The 13,148-nt window shown below is 54.4% G+C and overlaps 1 protein-coding gene across 3 annotated transcripts in view; it reads right to left on the bottom strand.

Moving 5' to 3' along the window:
* The window catches only part of RUSF1 (RUS family member 1), a 122,364-nt gene that overhangs the window by 69,020 nt on the left and 40,196 nt on the right, over positions 1–13,148 (bottom strand). For all 3 annotated transcript variants that reach the window (XR_015874943.1, XM_088462262.1, XM_088462263.1), the window contains exons 8-9: positions 2,383–2,484; positions 768–838 (exon numbers count right to left, since the gene is read on the bottom strand). Coding sequence is in view for 2 of the 3 variants with exons in the window: in XM_088462262.1 (XP_088318388.1) it covers positions 768–838; positions 2,383–2,484 (173 nt within the window). In the remaining variant the exon portion in view is untranslated. The remainder of the gene's footprint in view (positions 1–767; positions 839–2,382; positions 2,485–13,148) is intronic.

The following is a 13,148-nucleotide window of genomic DNA, read 5'->3' on the forward strand; positions in this document are numbered from 1 at the left end:
CCGACTGCTCCCTACCCCTCTGACCACACCGACTGCTCCCTACCCCTCTGACCACTCACCACACCGACTGCTCCCTACCCCTCTGACCACTCACCACACCGACTGCTCCCTACCCCTCTGACCACACCGACTGCTCCCTACCCCTCTGACCACTCACACCGACTGCTCCCTACCCCTCTGATCACACCGACTGCTCCCTACCCCTCTGACCACTCACACCGACTGCTCCCTACCCCTCTGACCACTCACCACACCGACTGCTCCCTACCCCTCTAACCACACCGACTGCTCCCTACCCCTCTGACCACTCACCACACCGACTGCTCCCTACCCCTCTGAGGACTCACCACACCAACTGCTCCCTACCCCTCTGAGGACTCACCACACCGACTGCTCACTACCCCTCTGACCACTCACCACACCGACTGCTCCCTACCCCTCTGACCACTCACCACACCGACTGCTCCCTACCCCTCTGACCACTCACCACACCGACTGCTCCCTACCCAAAGACTGATCCCCTCTGAGGACTCAGCAGGCAGATGCCAACACTATACTTACCACACTGATCCCTACCCCAGGACTGATCCCCTCTGAGGACTCAGCAGGTAGCTTCCCTTACTAGACCTGTTGCACTGACTGATCCCTACGTCGAGATGGTCTCTCTCAGGAAGATAAACGCAGTTTCCATGACAATAACACAAGGACAGACTCCTAGGTGACAATGTCTTCCTTACTCCTCCCTGCTGTACAGCGACACTACTCACCACACACTGTCCGCCACCAGAGGGACCACCAGGAGACTGATGAGCAATCCCGCCAGATTCACCAGGGTCTCCTGTGTGAGACACGAGACATAGGTCAGATGTGACATTTAGTGACACGCTGCTGCCCCAGACACTGCCGGGTCCCTGCCAGCCTCTGAGTGCCCCACGCTATAAGAGAGCAGCCCCCTCACACTTCGCCAGTAACTGCCGGGACGCTGCCAGCCTATGAAATGCCCCATGCTATAAGAGAGCGTCTCTCTCACACTTCCCAAGTAACTGCCGGGACCCTGCCAGCCTATGAGTGCCCCATGCTATAAGAGAGCGTCCCCCTCACATTTCCCCAGTAACTGCCGGGACCCTGCCAGCCTATGAGAGCCCCATGCTATAAGAGAGCAGCCCCCTCACACTTCCCCAGTAACTGCCGGGACCCTGCCAGCCTATGAGTTCCCCATGCTATAAGAGAGCGGCCCCCTCACACTTCCCCAGTAACTGCAGGGACCCTGCCAGCCTATGAGTGCCCCATGCTATAAGAGAGCGGCCCCCTCACACTTCCCCAGTAACTGCCGGGACCCTGCCAGCCTATGAGTGCCCCATGCTATAAGAGAGCGTCTCTCTCACACTTCCCCAGTAACTGCCGGGACCCTGCCAGCCTATGAATGCCTCATGCTATAAGAGAGCGTCCCCCTCACACTTCCCCAGTAACTGCCGGGACCCTGCCAACCTAGGAGTGCCCCATGCTATAAGAGAGCAGCCCCCTCACACTTCCCCAGTAACTGCCGGGACCCTGCCAGCCTATGAGTGCCCCATGCTATAAGAGAGCGGCCCCCTCACACTTCCCCAGTAACTGCCGGGACCCTGCCAGCCTATGAGTGCCCCATGCTATAAGAGAGCGTCTCTCTCACACTTCCCCAGTAACTGCCGGGACCCTGCCAGCCTATGAGTGCCCCATGCTATAAGAGAGAGGCCCCTCTCACACTTCCCCAGTAACTGCCGGGACCCTGCCAGCCTATGAGTGCCCCATGCTATAAGAGAGCGGCCCCTCACACTTCCCCAGTAACTGCCAGGACCCTGCCAGCCTATGAGTGCCCCATGCTATAAGAGAGCGGCCCCCTCACACTTCCCCAGTAACTGCCGGGACCCTGCCAGCCTGTGAGTGCCCCATGCTATAAGAGAGCGTCTCTCTCACACTTCCCAAGTAACTGCCGGGACCCTGCCAGCCTATGAATGCCTCATGGTAGAGTGCGGCCCCCTCACACTTCCCCAGTAACTGCCGGGACCCTGCCAGCCTAGGAGTGCCCCATGCTATAAGAGAGCGACCCCTCTCACACTTCCCAAGCAACTGCCGGGACCCTGCCAGCCTATGAATGCCCCATGCTATAAGAGAGCGGCCCCTCACACTTCCCTAGTAACTGCCGGGACCCTGCCAGCCTATGAGTGCCCCATGCTATAAGAAAGCGGCCCCCTCACACAGAGCGAGACGTAATAGGAAGGACACCATTGCTCTTCCGTCATTAATGTTACAGATCCGCCACATGCTAGCAATAATCTAGCGCAGACACAGAACATAGCACTGGCACCATCTAGGAAAACACAGGAGAGAGGAGGCCGTGCTAACCTGGCTGCCATCCTTGGCACAAACATCAGCCATGTTGTCCCGTCTGGCCTGGTGTACAGTAAGCGCAGCTCGTGTGGCCCCTCCTGCCACTCCCACAATGCACTGCAGGGAGAGACAACAATGTCAAGTAACAGATGGGTGTGCATCATGTTACTGCAATACACTATCCTTATAGCCACTTCTAAGCTTGTACCTCAACACACCCTGCATCTCATATCTACCCCATCTCACCACAGCCCCCTGCATCTCACCAATGTCACCACAGCCCCCTGCATCTCATATCTACACCATCTCACCACAGCCCCCTGCATCTCATATCTACACCATCTCACCACAGCCCCCTGTATCTCACCAGTCTCACCACAGGCCCCTGCATCTCATATCAACACCATCTCACCACAGCCCCCTGCATCTCATATCTACACCATCTCACCACAGCCCCCTGCATCTCATATCTACACCATCTCACCACAGCCCCCTGTATCTCACCAGTCTCACCACAGGCCCCTGCATCTCATATCAACACCATCTCACCACAGCCCCCTGCATCTCATATCTACACCATCTCACCACAGCCCCCTGTATCTCATATCTACACCATCTCACCACAGCCCCCTGCATCTCATATCTACACCATCTCACCACAGCCCCCTGCATCTCATATCTACACCATCTCACCACAGCCCCCTGCATCTCATATCTACACCATCTCACCACAGCCCCCTGCATCTCATATCTACACCATCTCACCACAGCCCCCTGCATCTCATATCTACACCATCTCACCACAGCCCCCTGTATCTCATATCTACACAATCTCACCACAGCCCCCTGCATCTCATATCTACACCATCTCACCACAGCCCCCTGTATCTCATATCTACACCATCTCACCACAGCCCCCTGCATCTCATATCTACACCATCTCACCACAGCCCCCTGCATCTCATATCTACGCCATCTCACCACAGCCCCCTGCATCTCATATCTACACCATCTCACCACAGCCCCCTGCATCTCATATCTACACCATCTCACCACAGCCCCCTGCATCTCATATCAACACCATCTCACCACAGCCCCCTGCATCTCATATCTACACCATCTCACCACAGCCCCCTGCATCTCACCAATGTCACCACAGCCCCCTGCATCTCATATCTACACCATCTCACCACAGCCCCCTGTATCTCACCAGTCTCACCACAGCCCCTGCATCTCATATCAACACCATCTCACCACAGCCCCCTGCATCTCATATCTACACCATCTCACCACAGCCCCCTGCATCTCACCAATGTCACCACAGCCCCCTGCATCTCATATCTACACAATCTCACCACAGCCCCCTGCATCTCATATCTACACCATCTCACCACAGCCCCCTGCATCTCATATCTACACCATCTCACCACAGCCCCCTGCATCTCACCAATGTCACCACAGCCCCCTGCATCTCATATCTACACCATCTCACCACAGCCCCCTGCATCTCATATCTACACCATCTCACCACAGCCCCCTGTATCTCATATCTACCCCATCTCACCACAGCCCCCTGCATCTCATATCTACACCATCTCACCACAGCCCCCTGTATCTCATATCTACCCCATCTCACCACAGCCCCCTGCATCTCATATCTACACCATCTCACCACAGCCCCCTGCATCTCATATCTACACCATCTCACCACAGCCCCCTGTATCTCATATCTACCCCATCTCACCACAGCCCCCTGCATCTCATATCTACGCCATCTCACCACAGCCCCCTGCATCTCATATCTACGCCATCTCACCACAGACCCCTGCATCTCATATCTACGCCATCTCACCACAGCCCCCTGCATCTCATATCTACACCATCTCACCACAGCCCCCTGCATCTCATATCTACACCATCTCACCACAGCCCCCTGCATCTCATATCTACACCATCACACCACAGCCCCCTGCATCTCATATCTACACCATCACACCACAGCCCCCTGCATCTCACCAGTGTCACCACAGCCCCCTGCATCTCATATCTATGCCATCTCACCACAGCCCCCTGCATCTCACCAGTGTCACCACAGCCCCCTGCATCTCATATCTACACCATCTCACCACAGCCCCCTGCATCTCATATCTATACCATCTCACCACAGCCCCCTGCATCTCATATCTACACCATCTCACCACAGCCCCCTGCACCTCATATCTACACCATCTCACCACAGCCCCCTGCACCTCATATCTACACCATCTCACCACAGCCCCCTGCATCTCATATCTACACCATCTCACCACAGCCCCCTGCATCTCATATCTACACCATCACACCACAGCCCCCTGCATCTCATATCTACACCATCACACCACAGCCCCCTGCATCTCATATCTACACCATCTCACCACAGCCCCCTGCATCTCACCAGTGTCACCACAGCCCCCTGCATCTCATATCTACGCCATCTCACCACAGCCCCCAGCATCTCATATCTACGCCATCTCACCACAGCCCCCTGCATCTCACCAGTGTCACGACAGCCCCCTGCATCTCATATCTACACCATCTCACCACAGCCCCCTGCATCTCATATCTACATCATCTCACCACAGCCCCCTGCATCTCATATCTACACCATCTCACCACAGCCCCCTGTATCTCACCAGTCTCACCACAGCCCCCTGCATCTCATATCTACACCATCTCACCACAGCCCCCTGCATCTCATATCTACACCATCTCACCACAGCCCCCTGCATCTCATATCTACACCATCTCACCACAGCCCCCTGCATCTCACCAGTGTCACCACAGCCCGCTGCATCTCATATCTACACCATCTCACCACAGCCCCCTGCACCTCATATCTACACCATCTCACCACAGCCCCCTGCATCTCATATCTACACCATCTCACCACAGCACCCTGCATCTCATATCTACACCATCTCACCACAGCCCCCTGCATCTCATACCTACACCATCTCACCACAGCCCGCTGCATCTCATATCTACACCATCTCACCACAGCCCCCTGCACCTCATATCTACACCATCTCACCACAGCCCCCTGCATCTCATATCTACGCCATCACACCACAGCCCCCTGCATCTCATATCTACACCATCTCACCACAGCCCCTTGTATCTCACCAGTCTCACCACAGCCCCCTGCATCTCATATCTACACCATCTCACCACAGCCCCCTGCATCTCATACCTATGCCATCTCACCACAGCCCCCTGTATCTCACCAGTCTCACCACAGCCCCCTGCATCTCATATCTACACCATCTCACCACAGCCCCCTGCATCTCATATCTACGCCATCTCACCACAGCCCCCTGCATCTCATATCTACACCATCTCACCACAGCCCCCTGCATCTCACCAGTGTCACCACAGCCCCCTGTATCTCATATCTACACCATCTCACCACAGCCCCCTGCATCTCACCAGTGTCACCACAGCCCCCTGCATCTCATATCTACTCCATCTCACCACAGCCCCCTGCATCTCATATCTACACCATCTCACCACAGTCCCCTGCATCTCATATCTACACCATCTCACCACAGCCCCCTGCATCTCATATCTACACCATCTCACCACAGCCCCCTGCATCTCATATCTACACCATCTCACCACAGCCCCCTGCATCTCATATCTACACCATCTCACCACAGCCCCCTGCATCTCATATCTACACCATCTCACCACAGCCCCCTGCATCTCATATCTACACCATCTCACCACAGCCCCCAGCATCTCATATCTACACCATCTCACCACAGCCCCCTGCATCTCACCAGTGTCACCACAGCCCCCTGCATCTCATATCTACACCATCTCACCACAGCCCCCTTCATCTCATATCTACACCATCTCACCACAGTCCCCTGCATCTCATATCTACATAATCTCACCACAGCCCCCTGCATCTCATATCTACACCATCTCACCACAGCCCCCTGCATCTCATATCTACACCATCTCACCACAGCCCCCTGCATCTCACCAGTGTCACCACAGCCCCCTACATCTCATATCTACACCATCTCACCACAGCCCCCTTCATCTCATATCTACACCATCTCACCACAGTCCCCTGCATCTCATATCTACATAATCTCACCACAGCCCCCTGCATCTCATATCTACACCATCTCACCACAGCCCCCTGCATCTCATATCTACACCATCTCACCACAGCCCCCTGCATCTCATATCTACACCATCTCACCACAGCCCCCTGCATCTCATATCTACACCATCTCACCACAGCCCCCTGCATCTCATATCTACACCATCTCACCACAGCCCCCTGTATCTCACCAGTCTCACCACAGCCCCCTGCATCTCATATCTACACCATCTCACCACAGCCCCCTGTATCTCATATCTACACCATCTCACCACAGCCCCCTGCATCTCATATCTACACCATCTCACCACAGCCCCCTGCATCTCATATCTGCACCATCTCACCACAGCCAACTGCACCTCATATCTACACCATCTCACCACAGCCCCCTGCATCTCATATCTACACCATCTCACCACAGCCCCCTGTATCTCATATCTACGCCATCTCACCACAGCCCCCTGCATCTCATATCTACACTATCTCACCACAGCCCCCTGCATCTCATATCTACACCATCTCACCACAGCCAACTGCATCTCATATCTACACCATCTCACCACAGCCCCCAGCATCTCATATCTACACTATCTCACCACAGCCCCCTGTATCTCATATCTACACCATCTCACCACAGCCCCCTGCATCTCATATCTACGCCATCTCACCACAGCCCCCTGCATCTCATATCTACACCATCTCACCACAGCCCCCTGCATCTCATATCTACACCATCTCACCACAGCCCCCTGCATCTCATATCTACACCATCTCACCACAGCCCCCTGCATCTCACCAGTGTCACCACAGCCCCCTGCATCTCATATCTACACCATCTCACCACAGCCCCCTTCATCTCATATCTACACCATCTCACCACAGCCCCCTGAATGTCACCAGTGTCACCACAGCCCCCTGCATCTCATATCTACACCATCTCACCACAGCCCCCTGTATCTCATATCTACGCCATCTCACCACAGCCCCCTGTATCTCACCAGTCTCACCACAGCCCCCTGTATCTCATATCTACACCATCTCACCACAGCCCCATGTATCTCATATCTACACCATCACACCACAGCCCCCTGCATCTCATATCTACACCATCTCACCACAGCCCCCTGCATCTCATATCTACCCCATCTCACCACAGCCCCCTGTATCTCATATCTACACCATCTCACCACAGCCCCCTGTATCTCATATCTACACCATCTCACCACAGCCAACTGCACCTCATATCTACACCATCTCACCACAGTCCCCTGCATCTCACCAGTGTCACCACAGCCCCCTGCATCTCATATCTATGCCATCTCACCACAGCCCCCTGCATCTCATATCTACACCATCTCACCACAGCCCCCTGCATCTCATATCATCACCATCTCACCACAGCCCCCTGCATCTCATATCTACACCATCTCACCACAGCCCCCTGCATCTCATATCTACGCCATCTCACCACAGCCCCCTGCATCTCATATCTACACCATCTCACCACAGCCCCCTGCATCTCATATCTACACCATCTCACCACAGCCCCCTGCATCTCATATCTACACCATCTCACCACAGCCCCCTGCATCTCATATCTATGCCATCTCACCACAGCCCCCTGCATCTCACCAGTGTCACCACAGCCCCCTGCATCTCATATCTATGCCATCTCACCACAGCCCCCTGCATCTCACCAGTGTCACCACAGCCCCTTGCATCTCATATCTACACCATCTCACCACAGCCCCCTTCATCTCATATCTACACCATCTCACCACAGCCCCCTGCATCTCACCAGTGTCACCACAGCCCCCTGCATCTCATATCTACACCATCTCACCACAGCCCCCTGTATCTTATATCTACACCATCTCACCACAGCCCCCTGCATCTCATATCTACACCATCTCACCACAGCCCCCTGCATCTCATAACTACCCCATCTCACCACAGCCCCCTGCATCTCATATCTACACCATCTCACCACAGCCCCCTGCATCTCATATCTACGCCATCTCACCACAGCCCCCTGCATCTCATATCTACACCATCTCACCACAGCCCCCTGCATCTCATATCTACACCATCTCACCACAGCCCCCTGTATCTCACCAGTCTCACCACAGCCCCCTGCATCTCATATCTACACCATCTCACCACAGCCCCCTGTATCTCATATCTACGCCATCTCACCACAGCCCCCTGCATCTCACCAGTGTCACCACAGCCCCTTGCATCTCATATCTACACCATCTCACCACAGCCCCCTTCATCTCATATCTACACCATCTCACCACAGCCCCCTGCATCTCACCAGTGTCACCACAGCCCCCTGCATCTCATATCTACACCATCTCACCACAGCCCCCTGTATCTCATATCTACACCATCTCACCACAGCCCCCTGCATCTCATAACTACCCCATCTCACCACAGCCCCCTGCATCTCATATCTACACCATCTCACCACAGCCCCCTGCATCTCATATCTACACCATCTCACCACAGCCCCCTGCATCTCATATCTACACCATCTCACCACAGCCCCCTGCATCTCATATCTACACCATCTCACCACAGCCCCCTGCATCTCATATCTACGCCATCTCACCACAGCCCCCTGCATCTCATATCTACGCCATCTCACCACAGCCCCTTGCATCTCATATCTATGCCATCTCACCACAGCCCCCTGCATCTCACCAGTGTCACCACAGCCCCCTGCATCTCATATCTATGCCATCTCACCACAGCCCCCTGCATCTCACCAGTGTCACCACAGCCCCTTGCATCTCACCAGTGTCACCACAGCCCCTTGCATTTCATATCTACGCCATCTCACCAATGCCCCCTGCATCTCATATCTACACCATCTCACCACAGCCCCCTGCATCTCATATCTACACCATCTCACCACAGCCCCCTGCATCTCATATCTACACCATCTCACCACAGCCCCCTGCATCTCATATCTACACTATCACACCACAGCCCCCTGCATCTCATATCTACACCATCTCACCACAGCCCCCTGCATCTTATATCTACACCATCTCATCACAGCCCCCTGCATCTCACCAGTGTCACCACAGCCCCCTGCATCTCATATCTACACCATCTCACCACAGCCCCATGTATCTCATATCTACACCATCACACCACAGCCCCCTGCATCTCATATCTACACCATCTCACCACAGCCCCCTGCATCTCATATCTACCCCATCTCACCACAGCCCCCTGTATCTCATATCTACACCATCTCACCACAGCCCCCTGTATCTCATATCTACACCATCTCACCACAGCCAACTGCACCTCATATCTACACCATCTCACCACAGTCCCCTGCATCTCACCAGTGTCACCACAGCCCCCTGCATCTCATATCTATGCCATCTCACCACAGCCCCCTGCATCTCATATCTACACCATCTCACCACAGCCCCCTGCATCTCATATCATCACCATCTCACCACAGCCCCCTGCATCTCATATCTACACCATCTCACCACAGCCCCCTGCATCTCATATCTACACCATCTCACCACAGCCCCCTGCATCTCATATCTACACCATCTCACCACAGCCCCCTGCATCTCATATCTACACCATCTCACCACAGCCCCCTGCATCTCATATCTATGCCATCTCACCACAGCCCCCTGCATCTCACCAGTGTCACCACAGCCCCCTGCATCTCATATCTATGCCATCTCACCACAGCCCCCTGCATCTCACCAGTGTCACCACAGCCCCTTGCATCTCATATCTACACCATCTCACCACAGCCCCCTTCATCTCATATCTACACCATCTCACCACAGCCCCCTGCATCTCACCAGTGTCACCACAGCCCCCTGCATCTCATATCTACACCATCTCACCACAGCCCCCTGTATCTTATATCTACACCATCTCACCACAGCCCCCTGCATCTCATATCTACACCATCTCACCACAGCCCCCTGCATCTCATAACTACCCCATCTCACCACAGCCCCCTGCATCTCATATCTACACCATCTCACCACAGCCCCCTGCATCTCATATCTACGCCATCTCACCACAGCCCCCTGCATCTCATATCTACACCATCTCACCACAGCCCCCTGCATCTCATATCTACACCATCTCACCACAGCCCCCTGTATCTCACCAGTCTCACCACAGCCCCCTGCATCTCATATCTACACCATCTCACCACAGCCCCCTGTATCTCATATCTACGCCATCTCACCACAGCCCCCTGCATCTCACCAGTGTCACCACAGCCCCTTGCATCTCATATCTACACCATCTCACCACAGCCCCCTTCATCTCATATCTACACCATCTCACCACAGCCCCCTGCATCTCACCAGTGTCACCACAGCCCCCTGCATCTCATATCTACACCATCTCACCACAGCCCCCTGTATCTCATATCTACACCATCTCACCACAGCCCCCTGCATCTCATAACTACCCCATCTCACCACAGCCCCCTGCATCTCATATCTACACCATCTCACCACAGCCCCCTGCATCTCATATCTACACCATCTCACCACAGCCCCCTGCATCTCATATCTACACCATCTCACCACAGCCCCCTGCATCTCATATCTACACCATCTCACCACAGCCCCCTGCATCTCATATCTACACCATCTCACCACAGCCCCCTGCATCTCATATCTACACCATCTCACCACAGCCCCCTGCATCTCATATCTACGCCATCTCACCACAGCCCCCTGCATCTCATATCTACGCCATCTCACCACAGCCCCTTGCATCTCATATCTATGCCATCTCACCACAGCCCCCTGCATCTCACCAGTGTCACCACAGCCCCCTGCATCTCATATCTATGCCATCTCACCACAGCCCCCTGCATCTCACCAGTGTCACCACAGCCCCTTGCATCTCACCAGTGTCACCACAGCCCCTTGCATTTCATATCTACGCCATCTCACCAATGCCCCCTGCATCTCATATCTACACCATCTCACCACAGCCCCCTGCATCTCATATCTACACCATCTCACCACAGCCCCCTGCATCTCATATCTACACTATCACACCACAGCCCCCTGCATCTCATATCTACACCATCTCACCACAGCCCCCTGCATCTTATATCTACACCATCTCATCACAGCCCCCTGCATCTCACCAGTGTCACCACAGCCCCCTGCATCTCATATCTACACCATCTCACCACAGCCCCCTGCATCTCATATCTACACCATCTCACCACAGCCCCCTGCATCTCATATCTACACCATCTCACCACAGCCCCCTGCATCTCATATCTACACCATCTCACCACAGCCCCCTGCATCTCATATCTACACCATCTCACCACAGCCCCCTGCATCTCATATCTACACCATCTCACCACAGCCCCCTGCATCTCATATCTACACCATCTCACCACAGCCCCCTGCATCTCATATCTACACCATCTCACCCCAGCCCCCTGCATCTCATATCTACACCATCTCACCACAGCCCCCTGCATCTCATATCTACGCCATCTCACCACAGCCCCCTGCATCTCACCAGTGTCACCACAGCCCCCTGCATCTAACCAGTGTCACCACAGCCCCCTGCATCTCATCTCTACACCATCACACCACAGCCCCCTGCATCTCACCAGTGTCACCACAGACCCCTGCATCTCATATCTACACTATCTCACCACAGCCCCCTGCATCTCATATCTACACCATCTCACCACAGCCCCCTGCATCTCACCAGTGTCACCACAGCCCCCTGCATCTCATATCTACACCATCTCACCACAGCCCCCTGCATCTCATATCTACACCATCTCACCACAGCCCCCTGCATCTCATATCTACACCATCTCACCACAGCCCCCTGCATCTCATATCTACACCATCTCACCACAGCCCCCTGCATCTCATATCTATGCCATCTCACCACAGCCCCCTGCATCTCACCAGTGTCACCACAGCCCCCTGCATCTCATATCTACACCATCTCACCACAGCCCCCTGCATCTCATATCTACACCATCTCACCACAGCCCCCTGCATCTCACCAGTGTCACCACAGCCCCCTGCATCTCATATCTACACCATCTCACCACAGCCCCCTGCATCTCATATCTACACCATCTCACCACAGCCCCCTGCATCTCATATCTACACCATCTCACCACAGCCCCCTGCATCTCATATCTACACCATCTCACCACAGCCCCCTGCATCTCACCAGTGTCACCACAGCCCCCTGCATCTCATATCAACACCATCTCACCACAGCCCCCTGCATCTCATATCTACACCATCTCACCACAGCCCCCTGCATCTCATATCTACACCATCTCACCACAGCCCCCAGCATCTCATATCTACACCATCTCACCACAGCCCCCTGCATCTCATATCTACACCATCTCACCACAGCCCCCTGCATCTCATATCTACACCATCTCACCACAGCCCCCAGCATCTCATATCTACACCATCTCACCACAGCCCCCTGCATCTCACCAGTGTCACCACAGCCCCCTGCATCTCATATCTACACCATCTCACCACAGCCCCCTTCATCTCATATCTACACCATCTCACCACAGCCCCCTGCATCTCATATCTACACCATCTCA

The sequence above is a fragment of the Taudactylus pleione genome, unplaced genomic scaffold (genome assembly GCF_031769625.1).
Source record: "Taudactylus pleione unplaced genomic scaffold, aTauple2 ptg001176l, whole genome shotgun sequence".
Taxonomy (NCBI): Eukaryota; Metazoa; Chordata; class Amphibia; order Anura; family Myobatrachidae; genus Taudactylus; species Taudactylus pleione.